This window comes from Oculina patagonica, chromosome 5 (assembly GCF_052425735.1).
Source record: "Oculina patagonica isolate OP01 chromosome 5, crgOcupat, whole genome shotgun sequence".
Lineage (NCBI taxonomy): Eukaryota > Metazoa > Cnidaria > Anthozoa > Scleractinia > Oculinidae > Oculina > Oculina patagonica.
In genome coordinates this window covers 15768304-15789114 of record NC_135762.1, presented here as the reverse complement: position 1 = coordinate 15789114, position 20811 = coordinate 15768304, and the positions used below count along the sequence as shown (strand labels likewise).

The 20811-nt window shown below is 38.2% G+C and overlaps 1 protein-coding gene and 1 pseudogene across 2 annotated transcripts; one reads left to right on the top strand and one right to left on the bottom strand.

Annotated features, from left to right (window-relative positions):
- The first annotated feature begins 5424 nt into the window (after positions 1-5424).
- On the top strand, positions 5425-8171 carry LOC144652984 (phospholipase D2 pseudogene; annotated as a pseudogene). The gene is made up of 2 exons (XR_013570644.1): positions 5425-7717; positions 8018-8171. The product of XR_013570644.1 is annotated as a phospholipase D2 pseudogene (transcript).
- A 3202-nt stretch (positions 8172-11373) lies between these two features.
- On the bottom strand, positions 11374-20580 carry LOC144652967 (small COPII coat GTPase SAR1B-like). Its single transcript, XM_078512863.1, has 8 exons — positions 20453-20580; positions 19805-19860; positions 18783-18902; positions 18637-18702; positions 17232-17335; positions 15042-15173; positions 14090-14174; positions 11374-13516 (listed from the first exon to the last, which is right to left on the bottom strand). The coding sequence occupies exons 2-8, from the start codon at positions 19845-19847 to the stop codon at positions 13488-13490; spliced, it is 579 nt and encodes a 192-aa protein (XP_078368989.1). The 5' UTR covers positions 19848-19860; positions 20453-20580; the 3' UTR covers positions 11374-13487.
- Between the last annotated feature and the right edge of the window lie 231 nt (positions 20581-20811).

Sequence of the window (20811 nt, the reverse complement as noted above, 5' to 3'; positions counted from 1 at the left end):
TTTTTTTTTGAGGTCAGTGAAAAGTCAGGGAGTTTTGCGGGTTCTAATGAGTGGTAACCCTGATTGTGAACATCTGGCTCACCCTCGCAGTACGGTTATAAAATGACTCATTATCTAGCGACTATTGTTTTGATTTATTGCCTTTATACAGTGTCTTGTTAAAAATGATAAAAAGTCTACAAAAAACTAAACTACAATCTAGAAGAATAAGTTGTTTGAGTTAACATTGTTTTTTGACTGAGACTTTAATGCATCGCGCCAGCAGCTTTGCATCCACGATTGCTTCTACTTTATTGAGTTACTATTGATTTTTTTATTTTCTGTTTCTTTTTCCTTATTGTTTTTCGGATTGCCCTTATATCATCATCGTATTACCAACTGTGATACTATTCACAGCTATAAAAATGCTAAACAAGGCTTAGAATTCCAAAGATGAATCTGGATAAAAAGCTTTGGATTTTTTTAGCGATGGTGTTTCCGTCCTTTTTACTCGTTGTCTTTTTTTATTTGTTTTTTCCCTCGCTGTTTTTCGAATTGCCCCGTTATCACAACCGTAAAACTTTTAAGGCAGAAATGGAATAGAAATCCAAACATAGCTAAACATAAATCTGTGAAAAAGAAATTGAACGATTTTGGAATGTAAGGACGTATACCCTTTGGATAAGACACTTACGAAAGTAATCTTTTGGCAGAGAAAGTTAAATTCATAGCGTCACAGGACCCAAAGGCTAGGTAATCTATTTTTAATTTTCTTAAAATCTGATATCTACTTGTTCAAAACAAAAAATAACGATCACCGTGTGAATTGCTAATTTAAAGTGGTATGGGGTTTCACTTCAGTTATTTCAATGTGCCACCGCAGTGCAGTATTTTAAAAAAAAACGTGACTAATTTAACGACTGTTTCTAAACCTTACAAGAAAATACGAATGTGATCACGGCTTTAAGCACTAGTTTTTTGCCTTAATCCACTTTCCATCAAAAGTAGCGATGAAACACCCAACCTGAAACATGTTAAAAAGTTTATGAAAGCCATCGAGCCTTAAAAGCAAGATTGCATGATATTTGTTTCATTTTGAGAGTTCTTCCTGTGAGGTTGCTAATAGCCCTAACAGGTGTGACATCTTTTTGTTCCCTTGGTATGGGTCGCACTTGGAAAAGTTTTGCCAGAATTTGTTTACTTTGCGGTGAAAATCTGTCATCAGGGCGCTTTGCGTAGTGCGACCCTAGGTTTTCCAGTTGGCAAAAACTTTGCAAATCGGCAAAAACATCAAAGAGGCCGTAGTGCTTGGGTGGGGCAGGCAGATTTTCGAAAACTCGAGCTAAACAATAGGAATCACAGCGGTAACTGTCAACGCTTGTCAGTGAAACATAAAACACGTTCGATATGAACAAGCACGGCAATATTCAGTCCGCGGCTCCGCGCTCTTTATGAAGGGACTTGCTTGTTATTATAATTATTCGCAATTTCAAGGGTGTTTTCGGCAATAGCGTCGAATACCCACAATACATATTTTTTGTATTCCAGCCGAGCACTTCACGGGCGAGTTCTCTACAAGGAAACACTGCAAGCGAGCGCTATGCAGTCTTGGCAGGCAGTTAAAACCGTCATTTCATTCGTTTGCCCATTCCCCATACATCAAACGTGCAAAAAAACAACAAACAAACTGGTGCTGGTTCCGTTAAGCTGAATAATAAGAAGGAGAATCACCGTATTTATGATCACTGCTTCACCGTTCCCTTCGCTTCACCTGATTGCGATATGTCTTCTAAAATCATCAGGTTAGACATGTGTTTTTTTTTTCTAACTTCTATGACAGTTGCCTCTCACAAGTGCGACCCTGCTTAGTTTGACAAAAGTTTTCCTTTCCGGTTTTGGTTTCAAAATTTTGCGGTTTTTTAGCCGGCAAAGATGAAAACTTTTCCTAAGTGCGACCCATACCCTTGTCTTATAAGTGGCTGTGACAATGTGGCGTATGTGCTCATTATCGTCAAACTGCGACACAGTCATTAGCCAGGGAATAACAAACAGTCATCAGCATATTGATTGTCCTAACAAAATCAAAGCATTATCCAGCAGAAATAGGAGGAGGGGGGGGGGGGGGGAGGGGGCAAATAGGGGTACGCAAATCCGCCGATTCGTGTTATTTTGTGCAAATCGTTCAATCCGCCACTATCTTCGTTGAAATCCGAATCCGCATTACTTGAACTGAAACTTTGTGTGGCATAGTTTCACTACAAAAGACGGTAGATGCTGTTAGTTATGCCGATTTTTCAAGATGTTTCGTTTTATTGCTTATTTATGTTTCGTCACAACTGCTGTGACGCTAAGGACCCAAAGGCTAGGTAATCTATTTTTCACTTTCTTAAAATCTGATATCTACTTGTTCAAAACAAAAAATAACGATCACCGTGTGAATTGCTAATTTAAAGTGGTATGGGGTTTCACTTCAGTTATTTCCATTTTTAAAAAAAACGTGACTAATTTAACGACTGTTTCTAAACCTTTACAAGAAAATACGAATGTGATCACGGCTTTAAGCACTAGTTTTTTGCCTTAATCCATTTTCCATCAAAGTAGCGATGAAACACCCAACCTGAAACATGTTAAAAAGTTTATGAAAGCCATCGAGCCTTAAAAGCAAGATTGCATGATATTTGTTTCATTTTGAGAGTTCTTCCTGTGAGGTTGCTAATAGCCCTAATAGGTGCGACATCTTTTTGTTCCCTTGTCTTATAAGTGGCTGTGACAATGTGGCGTATGTGCTCATTATCGTCAAACTGCGACACAGTCATTAGCCAGGGAATAACGAACAGTCATCAGCATATTGATTGTCCTAACAAAATCAAAGCATTATCCAGCAGAAATAGGAGGAGGAGGGGGGGGGGGGGGAGGGGGGGCAAATAGGGGTACGCAAATCCGCCGATTCGTGCTATTTTGTGCAAATCGTTCAATCCGCCACTATCTTCGTTGAAATCCGAATCCGCATTACTTGAACTGAAACTTTGTGTGGCATAGTTTCACTACAAAAGACGGTAGATGCTGTTAGTTATGCCGATTTTTCAAGATGTTTCGTTTTATTGCTTGTTTTTGCAACAATTCCCCATCCGCCAACATACTGACGAGGATCGACCATAGTGATCCGCACTTTGTTTAGTGTCTACGATCCAAACTTCCTCACACAGAGAGTCCGGAATCCAGGCCAAAATTCTTGGCTAATCCACAATCGCTGTATTTTTGTAAACCGCAAAAGTCCACCTATCCCCTCCCCCCCCCCCCCCCCCACATGAAAGGGAACACAGGGAATCATCAACAAGCGAAGAAAATCGTTTTGATTTATCGACAAATTCTCAAAACTAACATGCACGTAAAAAGATGCAATAAACATATTTAGTAGAAACTCAGCGGTGTTCTAATGGAAATCCGCGAATCTGATTGGTTCTCCCACTGATTTCTATTCGCCGATAGAAAACAGTCGCGCGCTCGCGTAGCTCTTTAAGCGGTAAATTTTCTTGATTTTTGTCTTCAAAGTGCACAATATTGTAGGTTTTGGACTGCAATCCTTTAGAGTTTCTACTAAAACAATTAGACTACTCGCCCAGTCGTTTTCTATGAGCGATAGGTCAACTCGGCTGCGCCTCGTTGACTATTTGCTCATAGAAAATTTGGGCTCGTAGTCTAATTGTTAATTAATTGCTACTTCGTGTTAACATTAACAGAAAACGCAAAACACATTTTTAGTTTGGAAAATCGGTGTTTAAAAAAGAAGCAACGAGAAGATTTTTTGCGACATAAAGTACCATTGTTCATTGAGGTATAGTTGAAGAAGATTGGATTAAACCCAGACGAAACGTTAACCGAACAACAATCACAATGAACAACTCTAGTCACATCGATCCTAATGAATATCCGTCCTGCCCATACGCCGTTTTTATTTCCTTCACAACGGCCATGGCTCTTATCAGCACAGTGGCTTTTACTGGCAACATTCTGGTGATTGTCGCAGTGTACAAAACTCCGAGCCTTAGAATAAGCACCAGCTACTACTATGTCAACACGGCGGTTTCTGATTTTCTTGCCAGTCTCACCAGCTGGCCATTTTTCCTCACTGAAGAAAGCAGTAAAAGTCTACTCCAAAATTCTCTGGCAAATATTGGTTGCAAAGTAGGAGCGTATTTTAGAATGGTATCCTATACAGTATCCGTTCTAAGCCTGGTATTGATCGCTGTCGACAGATTCATCGCTACTGTATTTCCCTTGAAAGCGACGCTAATAACAACAAAAATAAGGACGGTTTTGATGTTTGCAACGTGGTTGATACCAATAGCACATTTCATTCCTGTGATCTTTCATTCCAGGCTTGAAGAAGTTGGTCCCGAAACATTTTGTTTAGTTAGGGTTAGTAGTCTTTCGATGACGATCTACTTCATAACTTCTGTAGGCATACTTAATTTTGCACCGCTGATTGTAATTACAGTTATTTACTCTCGTATTATGCACGCTTTAAAAACAAGACAGCAATCAGAAGTTAGCGATGCGAAAGATACTCAAGGAAAAAGAAGAAAGCAGATCCAAAACGTAATGAAGATATTCAAATCAGTTGTTATAGCGTATTTTGTTTGCATTTTTCTTTATGGCATATATATAGTTCTAGGAATGACATTACCTGAATTTCGTAGAATAGACAAGTGCAAGTTCATTCGAGGTCTTTTAACACATCTTCTTCCATTGCTGAGCACAGCTATTAATCCAGTCATTTTATTTTCACTAAGTACTAATTTTCGTCAAGCTTTGCAGAAGCTATGCTCTTTTTCACTCGGTGAATGCCGTTCGTGTTGTCATGTTTCACTGCATCAAGAAAACATTTCCCTGCCTGAACTGATAACATATAAGCAGACCTTATCGAGATAAACGGTAACATCAAGGACGAAAAAACGCTAAGTGGCGAAAACTAAAAAGCCCATAAATTACACATGAAAAGTAGGAATTTGCCTGTGGTTGCCTTAAAAGTATCACGCCACGTGGCTTGTTTGAAGTACAATTATTTTAGAAAATAAACCTGATCATTGATATATCCAAACCTCTAGAGGCTCAGAATGAAATGTTCCGAGCGTGCAACTAACCGCAAGCAAACCGGAGTGAAAGCTAACCGATTTCATTTCACTTCGTTTCGTCTAGGGTTTTAGTATATGCTGCTGAAATACCGTCAAATTCCAAAAAAACCCGATAAAATTCCGGTGTTGCGGGGTGTCCCGTGGTGTTCCGGTGTTCGTGATGTTCCGGTGTTCCGGTGTTCCGGTGTTCAGGTGTTCCTGCTCTTTATACAAGCCGTCCAAGAACCATCAAACCACCGCGCGCCTTGTTTCCCGCCTTTTGTCGAGGAAATGCAACGGCGCCTGGGAACGAAGCAGCTATGAAAACATTTCAGAATTTTCATTGCAGAACTGATCGTTGATACGAGATGTCACTTCTGTACAATAAGATGTTCTTGCTACTGGTAACAATTGCAGCAGCGTCACTAGGAGTGCTTATACGATATAGCATTTCAAACTCTGCTAAACGACATCGTTTTGACTCCTTTGCACCGCCTAGGAATGGAAGTCAGGCAAAATGGTATGTGGACGGTGAAGACTATATGGCGGCTGTTGCCGATACGATTGAAGCCGCTGAGAAGGAAATATTCATCACAGACTGGCAACTCAATCCTCATATCTTCATGAGAAGGCCAAGCTCAGGAATCGACAGTTTGCATTGGCGTCTGGACAAGATGTTGCTGAGAAAAGCCGACCAAGGTGTTCGCACATACATATTACTCTACTGGGAATCAAAGAAAATTGCCGGCATGGACCTTGGTAGTGAATATGTACAAACTGTTTTACAGCACGAAAATATCGAGGTTCTTCGTCATCCAGATATGGCTACTCCCCTGACTCATCCTTCCACCCTGCTCCGGTGGAGTCACCATGAGAAAGTGGTCGTTGTTGACCGGAGTATTGCGTTCGTTGGGGGAATCGACCTTTGCTTTGGCCGCTGGGATACTCACAAACACGAGTTGACAGATCCCTTTCCACCCCATCCATGTGCGTTGGAGAGTGAGGAGTGTGAGAGAATTCCTGAGGAATTTACAATGCAATATTCTCGATGGATAGGCAAGGACTATGGTAACACCTTCCTTTATGGAGCAAGAACTAATCTGGATGAACCCATGAAGGATTATGTTGACAGAAGTAAAGATCCTCGTATGCCATGGCATGATGTGGCTTGTTCAGTAACTGGACTTCCTGCACTTGATGTTGCAGAACACTTTATTCAGAGATACAACAATATCAAACCCGCCCCAGCATGGTACAATTTTCAAGATGGTCATCAGCTATCCCCGGATGATGTCCTCCCGAATACTGTGCTTCATCAGATTCCAGAGCCAAGTGGTAGCAATCTTACAGTCCAGGTTCTTCGATCAGTGGATGAATGGTCAGCAGGTCAACCGCGTGAAGCCTCCATCTACAATGCTTACCTCCACGCAATTCAGAATGCAGAACATTTTATTTACATTGAGAATCAGTTTTTCATCTCATCCCAGAAGGGGACTTTTATGAGTGTGCAAAATAAGGTACTGTCGGCGCTGGCAGATAGAATTTATCATGCCTATCAAAACAGTGAGGACTTCCATGTAATGGTAGTCATGCCATTGAAGCCAGAGTTTCCAGAGGAATGGGACACAAAAGCTGGCAGTGATTTAAGAGCTGTAAGTTACTGGACGTATGCAACCATCTATCATGGGGGCGACTCTTTGATGAAAAGGCTGCAAGAAAAGAAAATTCCTGCTCAAGCAATTCCTCGATTCTTCAGTCTATATGGTTTACGAACACATGGGTCTTTGAATGGGAATCTTGTTACAGAGATCGTGTATGTGCACAGTAAGCTGATGATTGTTGATGACCAACTAGCTATCATTGGGTCAGCGAACATCAACGACCGTAGCATGCTTGGAGACAGGGACTCGGAAATAGCAGTAATTGTACAAGACAATGATATGATGGAAGGAAAAATGAATGGAAAAGCCTACAGAGTGGGAAAATTCTCTCACAGTTTACGTTGCCACTTACTAAAGGAACATCTTGGTCTTTTATCAGAGATGAATACAACACCATTGAATGTCCAGGTAGATGATCCCCTGACAGAAGCTTTCTACGCAACCATTTCACATCATGCCGTGCAAAATACCCTCATTTTTGAGCGAGTATTTCGTCGAAAAATACTCCCAACAAATCAGGTATGGAACTTTGAAGACCTCGAGAACTGGAAATCATTTCCAGGTCTCGCTGACATTTCGCTGGAAGAAGCTAGGAAGGAGTTGGATAACATTCAGGGGAGAATTGTCATCTTTCCACCCTTCTTCTTGAAAGATGTTCTCAAACCATCCTTTTTGGATTACTTGGGTATGTATGTTGATAACAGAGGCCACACCAAAGAACTCAACTTTGATGGAACCACAACAGAAACTTTCTTTGTTTAAAGGTGTCGTGTTGGTGCAGATTATCAGCATTATATGCCGCTCACTGAAATGACAATTAGGTCTGCTTATATACTGTAGTTGGTTAAGCTAGAGTTAGCTTAGGTTGAAGTAACATGAATAGTAATATTATGCCATTAGGTGGCATGGTCTTGGGCTTTCCGTTTGGGAACAAGATTTTGAAAAATTATGGTCAGACACATAGTTGGGAGGCGCGGTGGCCTAATGGTTAGCGCGCTCGCCTCTGAGTCAAAGTTCGGGTTCGAGGCCTGGCCGGGGCGCTGCGCGCGTTGTGTTCTTGGGCAAGACACTTCTCTCCACCCAGGTGTATAAATGGGTACCGGCGAATTTACTGCTGGGGGGTAACCCTGCGATGGACTAGCATCCCATCCAGGGGGGAGTAGCAATACTCCTAGTCACTTAATGCTATGGAAACCGGGATAAGCTCCGGCCTGTATGGGCCACTAGGCTCGAAGCAGACTTTACCTTCACTTTTTTACATAGCTACACAACTGATAAATATTTTACATCCTTAGCTTGATGGTTCTTGTTATAAAGAATCAAAGTTAGACTGGTAAATCAGTTCTCACCAAATTAGTAGTGCAAAAGGCACTAAACTGTTATTACATAAGTATCTAAAATCAACATACAAAGACCTTTAATTTTTTCTACCCCTACTTCACCTGGTAAAATCCCTATTGGTTCATGCTTATCACTGATGATGACAATCACAAAGCTTGATATTTGCATGCATGCAGGTTGTTTCTTTTTTGCATTATTTTACTTTTCAACTGTAGCACCTACAGTTTAGACAATGTGATCTGATTTTATAAATACATGGACAGAAGTTCATGTATATTTAGATAGAACAGTTATTTATTATTAATTTCTCCACACAACTTAAGTTGCAATAAATTGTTACATTAATAGTAGATCAAATCCAAAGGCATAAAAACTAAAAAAGCTCTCCACAGCTTGAGGTATTTAATTATGAATGTTTTTTACTGGTAATCATGCTCCTTGCCATGCAAGTCTAATTGAAGGGCTCAGTGCAAAAACGGCAGTAGTGATTTTGGGCTGAAAATCAACATCGCCAAAACCACTCCAAATTTCACACATAGGTTTGTTTATGTCCACAAAACATTGTCCTGTTTTTATTTCTGCTGGGTTTGGCTTCATTTTCAAGAAATAACGTATGCAACAAACTCGGTTTGTCCTGAGTCGGCGTCTTGCGGAGTTCCTTTGTTACAATGACAACTCCAAAAGACGCCGACTGGAAAAACCAAGTTATTTGCATACATCATTTCTCAGAAACGAAACAGAAGCCAGCAAAAATATAGTCACACGATTAACACATGTCAACAAACCCGCACGCAAAATTTGGAGTTCATTCTTTGCCGAAATCACTAAACACCCTTTTTGCACCGAACCCTTCAATTGCTAATTTAATTCATACTTTAAGCAATAGGTACATGTAGGTAGGTCTTATAGCATAATAGTTCTTTGTGTAGTAATTTGTTTGCAAAATATTTTTTCTTGTCAAAATTGTAGCAAAGGTAAACCAGCCTGGACATAAATAAATAGTGAATTTTATTGACAAAAGAAACAAAAACGCTGACTGTTTTTTGTTATAAATAATGATTGATTCAGTAATAGCAATATTTTTGTCAATAAATTTAGGTTGAACAGAAGTTGTTCTCTTCGGTAACAGTTTGCTGTTATACTTCTGGGAACAGAGTGAATCTGGTCAGAGCTTGGTCACGGATTGCTGTTTGATCTAAAGTCTAAACTGGTATTACCAGTAGACCACTGTATCTCCCACTGTGCAGCTTGATGGCAAAGTTATTACCTTTGTCAAAGTATAATACCGTTATTACTCATTATAAATAAGATATTTATTTTTTGCACGCCCTGCCCATATTATGGTAAAAATGCTAACATTATCTGTCATCCGTGCATAACAGATATCTTGCAATATTTACGTAGGTTAATTGCGAACATTCGTCCGAAATCTAGTAAAGCGCTGCATTAAAACACAGTTTTTCTATCTGCAAAATGTATTTCGTTGACAGTTATTTTGTTGAATAATAAAACAATTATTCTGCTCACGCTTGCAGAATATTGTCTGATTTTAGGCAACCAGGCCTACGGCCTCATCGGCTAAGTATAAAAACACACCAATAATTCAATATCTTATTAACCACGCGCGAGGGCCGTACTGGGCGAATATTGGCCCGAGGTCTGTACAGTACGGATCGAGCGAAGCGAGGTCTGTACAAAAAAGACCAAAGGCCAATAATCACCCAGTACGGTCCCGAGCAAGCTTGGTTAATAAAAGATTTATTACAGGACTGGAAGCTGTGTAGTGAGAATTGCTACCCGGTAGATGTCGTGGAAAACAATGTGCGGCAAAACTTTTACGCGCGTTACAGGAGTTATAATTATTTCTGTGTTTAAGATCATTTCATTTTCAAAGCAAAAAATCTTGCAAAAATCTTGCGTTAAATTGCGCGGGAATTAGCGCAGGATCATCCGGGACAAAACCCGGTCTGATGCTTGGAAAATATCGGCCCTCACGGGACTGGAAATAAAGTAATCTGATTGGCTGATTTAGTTATTGGCCCTAGGACCACCTTAGTCCTGTAATAACAGGCGATATTCCATGTGATTTCGCGGGATAATTGTTTTAACAACTTTCAGAGAACAATGTGAATTAGATAATTAAAATTATCTAATTTACATTGTTCTCTCAAAGTTGCCTCCCCACAAAACATGCGCTTCTGAAAGGTGGTACCGTTTTCCTTGGTAGGGTTGCCTGTATGAAATTTTCCTCTCAATAACTCAAAATCAATTAAGTTAATGGTTCAAAGGCATTTTGCCATACTGTATCTACAACTACCGGTATTTTTTTTTAAAATATCTTTTGTAAAATGTTAGACATTTGTCAAAAACTAATTTAAATTACATAGCTGGGACACCACTTCAAGTCAGAATCTATTACCACATCTGTGCCTTCAGTTTGAAGTACAATCTAGTTTGCATTCAATTATTATATCAAAATTCTAACATGGCCAGGCTCTCAACCAAACGGCAATACAGTGTAACTAAATTATTTAAGTCTTGTTTTCTTTCTATTGTCTCTCATGGGGATTTAAAACAAAGGAAATTTAGAAATTTTACAACTTTGGCAGAAAGCCTTGGGGTCGTGTAAGAATTTTGATATATCAAATGGGGGCTAGTGTTTGTCACTATAAGCTAGAGCACATCAAAGTGAGAGGTCCAAATTAGCATCACAAGTTACAGTGCTTTGAAATAGTCAACATTGGTAGTCTTGACAACTTTAGAAGCAGACACATCACACGACTACCTAACCAGCAATCCCGTCAGGTTATAAGGTACCGGTATATCAAATAGGAAATAGGAGGGGGTGGGGAGGGATGGGAGCCTGATTCCATTTTCCAGTCACCATGTGGTGTATTTCTTAGGGTGCAATATTGGTGCCAAGTTTCAATTACCGGTACTTTGCTTTAGTATTTTCAGAGATACTACTGATTTTGTGTTTTTACACCAATTACTGTCAAACTTATGACATCATCAGTTATCTAATTTGCATAATACAAAATTGTAAAATATCTCTGGAATGAGAAAAGATATCAGGAAAAGGAAAACACTATCTTTCTTCATTTTGAAAGGCCTTTCATGAGTTCAACTTGGTTTTCATTTCATAGGCACTTTAAGATTGTTTCATGAATCAACTGGTGTCACTAGAGATGAATTAACCAAGTAACAGGCATTGCAAGATAAAACACTTGTACATTCCTGAGCCTTCAATAATGTAGCCCAGACAGTTTATGCACAACTCTCTATTTCAGTTCTTTAATACTGTACATATAAAATAATTATTTCACATTAAGGTTAATGTACATGTATAATCTTACAAGAGGACAAATGTAGGGAAAATTCTAAGCAGTCTGTTTAGTGTGATGTCTGTCCTCTTATCCTCATAATAATCTTGATCCAAAAGGCCAGAAAAATTAATAGCAAATTATCAATTGGTGTACTCTTCGCCTATCCAGTACCACATGTACAGTGCCGTACAACCTACCATTGCTCACCAAAACTGATTTGTACTGTACAGAACTAGTCTCTTTTGCAGTCAACATGTAATTCTCCTCCACAAGAAATCTTGCGTGAAGACCCCTACAATGGCTGCATAGAAGACTTGTTCACAATAACCTGGCAACAACTTTTTTGTCAACCTGCACACCTACACTATTACCAAAAATGGCATAAATCCTTAAAATCTCAGGAGAAGAGATCATCCATGACATTGGGGGGAACAATATAAATTGTACATTGTACGATAAACAGAAACTACAATCTTGAGACTGAACATAAGCCTGCAAATGCAACTGCCACTTCTGATTTGATCATGGTTTTCACACGTGAAGAAAGAGCATAAGATTAATCAGATGAACAGTAACGAATCTATACAATTTTTATTGTTATGTCATGAAATTGAATAATAAAACTTTTATGTCAAACTTTGGAACTGGATAGGCTCAGAGATGCAGTTAATTTGTGCTTAACTCTTTTGGATGAATTCATTAATTAGTTTCTATGCAATACATGTACATTTATGACAAAAAAATCTATCAAGAACATAAAAGAAACATTCTAGAACTCTACCTTTACTTGCCAACAAAATAAGGCAACATTTACCTAGGTGATGAAATTTCAACATTTTAAATGTGTTAAGTAGGCCTAATTGTGTGAAAATAATCTGTTTTCCTTCAGTTATGGTAAGTGCCTGTCATGCATGTAAAATATATGGCCCAGCAACATGAACTGGCAACAAACTGACTTGCCCCAGTTGTCTGCTATCAGAAATTTATAAGGCAAAGATGGTGAAATTCTCATAGCAGAGAACTGGAGCAAGACTGGTGAAGAAGGGTTAAGTTCCAACTTGTGAATTTCATGTTACTGCAAACTTTCTCCAGATAGTCCTACCACAACTCAAAGGAAATCTACAGAGATAACCACATGCTGTTCATAATGAAAATTATTAAGACCAATTCTGCTGAAAGTTTCAAGCAATAAGTGCAAAAATTAATTACCAAAATTCTACTCATAGCACCGTAACATTTCGTAACTTTTTGGAACATCTCACTGTACATGTATATTTTTTAGTGACCCCCTGATTAAATTCTAATGCATTCTCGAGTAATTTAAGGTTGGACCTCGAAAAAATGCTTAAAACACATTTTTTTTAACTGACGTGAGGTTAAATTCAAATCCAATTTTCTGTTCCAAGGGTGAGGCTTGAGTGCTAAACTTTTGATAAGTTTTTGCTAACTGTACTCAAACTGTTACCATGCTATGGGATCTTTTTGGTAACTTTGTTTTTGCCTTTACAGTTGTATTGCTTGAATAATTAAATACTCCGCTACAAAAAAGCAACTTGATCAAGTTTGGACAAAATAATTATATCAGGCACAGCTAGTCACAGCTGGGTATATGATTGCAAGTACGGTATTTCTAAACTCAAGACCTTGCTTTTCTTTTTGGCATAAATAGCCAAAAAAGAAAACTACACTTACAAGTTGTTGCTTCCTAAAATCATTACTTGTATTTAACTTTATAGCTCTTTTGACGCCATTGCTAAGCTAAGCTAACTGTACATGTATCACACAACACACATTCAGTATGTTGTACAGTTGGTCCGTGTTCTTCGAACTGACAGGAATTCAGTTTAGCTTGGAAATGGTATCAGTCAATCATAGTAAAATAATGTGTGCTAAATCCTTTGCTGAAGGGATGAAATCCCTTACATTGTATTTGTTCATTCAATTTGTTTGTGTTTCTTGTTTCACATCATCCATGTTTTTCCATTTTTTTTTGTCAGATGAAGACAGTGGATGAACCACTGTAACATACAGTACACTTTCTGTTCCATAAATTAAAAGATGGTAGTTTATATATACTGGGCCAGCCACCTGAATCCTGAAATTAAAAAAATATATAATTTTTATATATTGTATTAATAAATAAACATCAAATAAAAAAGTAGTTTTTTCAACCTTGTTAAGTTAGAGTGTTTCCTACAACACTGGATTCCTGATAATTTGCTTAAATTTGGGACCAGAAAACATGTGTTGTTCTCCCAAAACAGCATTTATAAGAGTAATTACTCCTGTAATAGTCTCCTCATTTTGGGAATTTGCTATTCAATAGTTCAGAGCTGAAAATAACAGTCAGTCATCGGACATTGGCGGACCAAAATTTGCTAATGTCCGACAAAATCCCAAGTGTGGTCAGACACGATGTCCAGACAATTTTTTGATCGTAAAATTTAATCATTTTAGGGCAACAATGAATAAAATCTGTCCAACCAAGATGGTGTCTTAGTAGGACATATGTCCTTTCAAGTGCAAAAAAATTATTTGCAACCCTGTTAGTTTGATGTACTGTTGTATAATACAAAACTACACGACTGCATAAGGTTCGCAATGAAAACTCATCACACAATGCTGCACATGTGAGTCTTCACATTTACATACACTATAGTTAACTTACCTTCACCATATCCTTGCCGTTTTAACACACTACACATATACAGTTCCATTGGTCGGGCCTGGAGATCTTTTGAGGCAACATTTCCCTGCAAGTACGTGCATAATGGCTCTCAATATGGGAAACAAGTTTGATAAATAAAACATCACAACACTTGGGATCTTCAAAACAACTATGTAAAAGTATGCCTATTCAGAATCAAACAACAGGGCACATGTTTTTTATGCTCATTCATGCAGCGTACTGCGGCGTGCCGCGAAGTACGCAATGAATGAGGATATTAGAGTGATACAGATGTTGACGGAAGTTGTTTTGCACGCGTGTGCGTGTACAAAAATTGTGTGGACGGAAGTTGTAGACCGGAAGTAATTTTACATGCTACCCCTCCCCCTTAGTAATGTCCAAAATAACTTCAATGAAGCTCAGATGCAAATGTGAAAAGAAATGAAATCCTTATATAGTGTAATAAATAAATTTACATGAAATCACAATTTCGGAACTTCTAAAAAGTGCAACGTGAATCAACGTTGTCACCTTGGAAGACCCATAACGGGTTTGTTTAAACATGCGCTGACACACACAATAACTCTGTCGTGGCAGACGGAAGTAATTAAAAAAGCAGCTAATTCAAAGCAGGAATAGAGTTTCGTTTTCAAAAGCATAGTAATTTATTCTTTATTCCCTTGTTAGTGGCATTTCCCCTAAGGCATGATCGAAAATTAACGACTTGCCGGCTTGAGTGTTTTTTTCCGGTCACACAATGTGTTCCGTAATGCACGTTACCAAGTTAGATGAAAAAAGAAATATTTATAAACATTGTTGACGTACATTTATTTTCGGTTTATGGTACGTGTAAACATACACGTCGGCGTGTTCGCCAACTGAGAACGTCACGAGCCAAATTAATACGGTCTGTTTAAGCCCGTAAAATGGTAAAACATTCCTTTAGCTTTACCTTTCCTGTTGTAAGACCATAAAGGCCAAAGTATTGTCTAATATAGTCCTCACTGGCTGCTCCTGGGATATCGATTTTGTTACCAAGAAGAAGCACAGGGCAACTTGCTAACTGTTCATCTGCCAACAAACTCTGCCAATCACAAAAAAAGTAAGCATTAAAAACAAGGTCAGTTGTGGTAATGTTGTTGATAGAATACCGTAAAATTCCGGTTAAAAGCCCCCTCTGCTGGATGACAGCACTGAACAGGGTAAATGTTGCTTTACTATGACTTTTTAACTTAAAAACTTATTTCGATCAACACTGCTGTGGCTTGCTTTGAAATGTGTTTTTATTTCTGTTTATAAGCCCACCCAAAACCCCTTAGAAAGTTGTATAAGCCCAAGGCTTATAACCGGAATTATTAGTATAGATGTACATACACTGTATTTTAAGTAATTGGATCTTATATCTTACTATTCAGAGAGTAATCTAACTGATATTATTAGCCCAATTACTCTCTGAATTGTACTCCACTCAGACAAGTACTTATCAGTACATAATGTACTACATACAGTACCGCTCGCAAATAAGCGTCCCAAAACATACGCGAAAAACGCGTATGCTTTTGCACATACGCGCGTATGCGTATCTGCGTATATGCGTCTGCGTATATGCGTATGTGCGTATACTCTGTATACGCGTATGCTCATCAGTATGTATGAGCAAGCTTATTGTTTTTTCTTTTGTCCATAGTTTATTGTTCTTTGATGGCTTGCTATTTCTTCTTTTAGAGATCGCCGATTTGTGCAAAATAGAAACGGAGAAATAACTTTTTCGTTACTTGACTTACCGGCCTTACCTTTATGATAAATGTTGACGGCGCATCATATAAACTCTAATAGAACTTAGTTTCTACTCATTGGAATCCCTTTTCCAGTTTGAATCGCCCATTTACGCAAAATAGAACCAGAGATATTTTTTTTCGCTTCTAAGCCGTGTCGCTGTAATAGGCAATTAATTCATAAACAGTCTCGCCGGCGCGTGCGACCCTTGTGAAGAGACCAAAAGTTTATGTTGTAAGACATGTTAAAAAACAAGATCAATGTTGACGGCGCATCATAAACTCTAAACTCTAAACTCAAGTCGGCAAACGAAACATTCCACATAAAAAACATCGGAGCCGTAAAGCCTTCCGTGAATATTAAATTGAAAGGCAGACTTGTGACGCGCCATCGCGTCTAGCTTGAAATGAACTTGTTTTATTTTTTTGTGAATTTAGCATAAAATTCCCAGAACCTAAATTCTTCTTGAATGAAACTTGTCTTTATTACTAACACAGATAACGGCATCAATTGTTAATACAGCTTTAGAGGAGTTAAACAAATTTTGCTTTTTTAACGCGGCCCAGCTAAAAGAGTCCAAAAGTTGTCAAAATTTGCATATGTCAAAAGTAATTTGAAACCTTTCGAATAAACTCCATCGTAAATAAATGTAACACAACGCCGCACGCAAGTATCCGATTTAGATTCTTTCATACACATTTAACTGCGTTTTTCTAAAGAAAACTAAATGACAGATTGAACTTTGAGGTTTAATATTTGCGTCTTAAGTCATAACACAAACAATTCGTACGCGTGACATTACACACGTGCTTCATGTTTTGTCCGAAGATTGCCTGATCGCAGGTTATGTTTGTCCTGATTCGGCGGGACCGAGCTAACTCCAACTCGGTTTCTTCTTAAAGTTAAAAAGAACAACCCTAAAGAAACTTCCTCGTCTTTAACCTGATGTGGTCAAAGAGTCGAAAATATGCAACAGTTATTTTACATCTGCAGCGAATTCTGCTTTCGATGTCAGCGAGATATTTCCGTGAATGTTTGGAAACGCTCTGTTTTATACCATTATGAACTTGGAACTTTCGGTAAGTAATAAAGATTTTATCATTCGATCGACCAACGCTGTTTTATAATTTTCTCGCAAAGAAACTTTATTTGTTTTCTCCAACAATACAACACAATAAGAACCAAGAGCAATGAATAACAAAGAACTGCGTATGTGCTTACGCTTCATTGCATACGCGCGTCTGCGTATGTGCGTATATGCGTCTGCGTATGTGCGTATGTGCGTATAAGGTGCGTATACGATGGACGCTTATTTCTGAGCGGTACTGTATATACTGATAATGTTTCACAATTATGCTGCACAGACCTCTAGTTCAACTTTGGACTCAGGAAGTCTCTCTCCATCAGCACAGTCAATGATGAAAACTATTCCGTTAACTGCAGGGAAGTAGTCTTTCCAAATACGACGAGCTGTGGAACAGAACATTGCCATAATTAGCAATTAATTCTTAGTTTTTATATATTTTTTATATAATTGTCATCATATTGTTACTAATTTTTAATATTTATTCTTATTCTTGTATTTGGCTCTTTTAATATTTCTATTATTGTAACGGTTGATATGTATTTTATCAATTGGAATAAAAACAGTCCTAGCAAACTGAGCTAAAATTGCTTCATCTCAGTGATATGAAGTCAAAATGTAAATACATACATGTACATGTTTAAATTTGGAATATTATTGGGGAGCCTACGTAAGGAAAACTACGTAAGGATATCAATACTTATATTACAATGGGCGATTCCAGAAAATATCCGTACCATACCACGGACGGCTTCCATATTTTAGCCCCCCTTGCCGTCGGAAATTCCAAAATGCGTTATCCCCCCATGCCCTCGGAATTCCATAATCGTTAACCCCCCCTCCCGTTCAGATTTTTCATTTTTTCGTCAAGCTCTTTAGAATTCCCGTCAGGGTTCGCAAATACGCCCAAAGTGGCGTATTTTACATCAAATTATTTCAAATGACTCGATCTGTACATAGAGACAGTCATTATGACTCAAGAGATTCTGGGATGAAAATGTAAAAAAAAAATAAGACTTTTCCCCTTACCCTTGTTCAACAGATACAACCCACATTAACTTTACATTGCCCCAAACTGGTGCAGAACATTGAAATTAGAATATCGTGTGATGCACGTGTGTAAACTTAGAAGATAATACGATCGAGTGCACTGACATATCCGCCATCTTGAATTGGAGCCTTTTAGGGTCAGCAGTCGCTCCCAACCCACGTGCTTCAAAATGGCGTCTCGAATCGTAGCAAAAGAGTTTCCCACTCCACTGAATGGACTTAATATTTGTGGATCCGCTTTGACAAGAAAACAAAGAGCGAATGAAGAAGTTCATCAATGTTAAGGCCTCTGCAGCTTGATGTAGAACCCACATTTTAGCGATTTTCTTTTGTAAATGAACGCAAACACATGCCTGATCGATCGATACTTGTCTTGTATCCTACTTCCGCGATATTTGCGAATTGGTAGTCCACAAAATAAGCATTTTCAAGGAACACACTCTTGTTGTCTCCTCAACAAGATCTGGAACTCCCTCATGCCTTCGGAATTCCAATCGTAAGTATCCCCCCATGCCTTCGGAATTCCAGTTCAAAGAACCCCCCCCTTGCCCTCGGATTTCCAAAAAGCCGTCCGTGGTATGGTGCGTATATTTTCTGGAATCGCCCAATGTTACATTTTGTACATCTCACATCATACCTTGCTTATGGCCTCCTAGATCAAACGTTGTAAAGTTCATGCCACCCATAGTCAACTGCTCAGATGCTATAATTTTAAACAAAATATAACCAGGTCAGGAACTTAGCCTTGTTCCATGAAAGTAAACTTGTATAATAGATACTTACTTGGATGGAGGGTGGGAACGTGCTGTGCCATACGATCATCCTTTAACATGTGTAGTAAGGTTGTTTTTCCAGCATTGTCTAGTCCTAGGAAAACTAATTTACCAGTCTTTTTCATTAAACCTGTAAAACAGTGTAAGAAATAAAGGATTACAATAAAGCTTAATATACAAAGTCCAGGAATTAAATCAGGATTCGGTACATACATGTACAGTAAAGGGGTTTATAAAAAAAGAAAATGAATGATTTGGGCTTCTCTTCAGGCCAAAAAATGATGATCAAAGTTCATGAAAGACACTGGTTTATCTTCTGACCATACATTAATTTTTATCAATGTTCCAACAATGGCAGATGGTAGACAATTCCTTTTTCTCCTTTCATCATTCCTATACACTTGTTGATTACCAGTATATACCATAATAAACAATGTATATACATTGTGGTTTAAATTTATCACAACATAACAACAAAGCAGAAACTTGATGACGTAAGCAAAACGACATAAGGAAAAAAATGATCTTTTCTTTATGTCGTTATGTTAGTTTTGTTATGTCGTTTATCACTAGTGTGAACCAGGCTTTATAACAAAAGTGCTTCAAATAAAGCTTGGACCTTATACTGTACTTAAAATATTTATCAACTTAAAATACAACCAGACATACATGTATACTCAAAAACTTCTTAAGTAAACTTTGAACAGTTTACATGCACATAGGCACATAAAATGTCTGATGTCATACAGAGAAACTTGGCAATGTGCCCTAATGCAAAATATGTTGAATCTGTAACAGGTGGAAAAGGATATTGACTGAAGCAGAAAGGATGCATATCCAACAAAAACATAAAAATGTGAAACATTAATTAAAAAAGGCCATATTAAGCACAGGAATACATTGCGTTTGGCCAATTTTCAACTGTATTTTGGAGTGTTGTGATTACAAATAGAGTACACATGTACAGCAACCATTCCACTGCATTTGTGCAGTAAAGATTTTCTTCTTAATCGTTTTCTATACAGGACTTACCTAAATAGTTTAACATTCCAGTAAACCAGTCCCACACAAACATCTTTGCTATAAACCTACAAATATTTACAGAAATACAGTTGTTACTACCTGAAATCAATCTCAACAACAAACCGTTCTCGAATATTGCATCGAATATAGCAATTGACTGTACACGTACTAGCAACTTACAAATTAAATCGCGTTTGGCTAAATTGACTTTCGGTAGCTCTCCCCATTTTAAACGATCTTAAAACTCCTGTATGCTAGAAGCTGAAAAGTCATCGGCTAGCAGCTAAGCTTTTTTTATATTCGAAGTAAATCTCACAGATGACTAAGCTCTGTATACAGTGGCTGTGGTGACGTGCCGAAAATTACGTAAAGAACTATCCATTCTAAAAAAAGATTTTTAAACTGTATACGACAGATGTGTCGGCGTGGCTTCTTTTACAAGGTAACTTTCAGCATGGAATATTTCTAGCAGACAATGCAAAATCGATTTCAAGCCTGCATATTTCTTTGTACGAAGACACGTAATACTTCACAACCGAATTACCATTTGCCGGTGCAGTGTAACATGTACATCCTCTAGACCAAAAATTATTACAGCAATTGGACCGAAAAGGTTTCCCAGAGCCAGTATAATGATAATCATACTTTTATACTCACCTAAAAGTTTGAAAATCCTACTAAAAATCGTCAGAATATTGGAATTTTGTATGAAACAGTGACACAAAATTTTACACGCGTACGACTTTCCGGCGTTGTTTCCCGTATGTTGAACCCATTGCGCAACTGCGCCACGTAATGACCTCGATTTGGTTCTGGCCTTTCGACTTCCGGTTTCGTAATTATTTTCAGAATACAGAGTAGAGTAGGACAAAATAGTCAGAATAGCTGTTGGAACTTGAATATAAATATAGTTAATGATAACAATTAACGAGAAAAAACTACAGTTTCTTGTTATATTCTTTCTTTAGGAGAAAGTACAATTGGAAGTCTCTGGTACTGATCACGAGATTCCCGCG

Bases quoted from the DNA above. Each gene is read 5' to 3' on its own strand.
- LOC144652967 (XM_078512863.1), bottom strand. From the start codon at position 19,847: ATGTTTGTGTGGGACTGGTTTACTGGAATGTTAAACTATTTAG. The intron at 18,703-18,782 runs GTAAGTATCTAT...TTAAAATTATAG, and splicing joins CGTTCCCACCCTCCATCCAA to CATCTGAGCAGTTGACTATG. The intron at 14,175-15,041 runs GTAAAGCTAAAG...ACGTACTTGCAG, and splicing joins ATGGTCTTACAACAGGAAAG to GGAAATGTTGCCTCAAAAGA.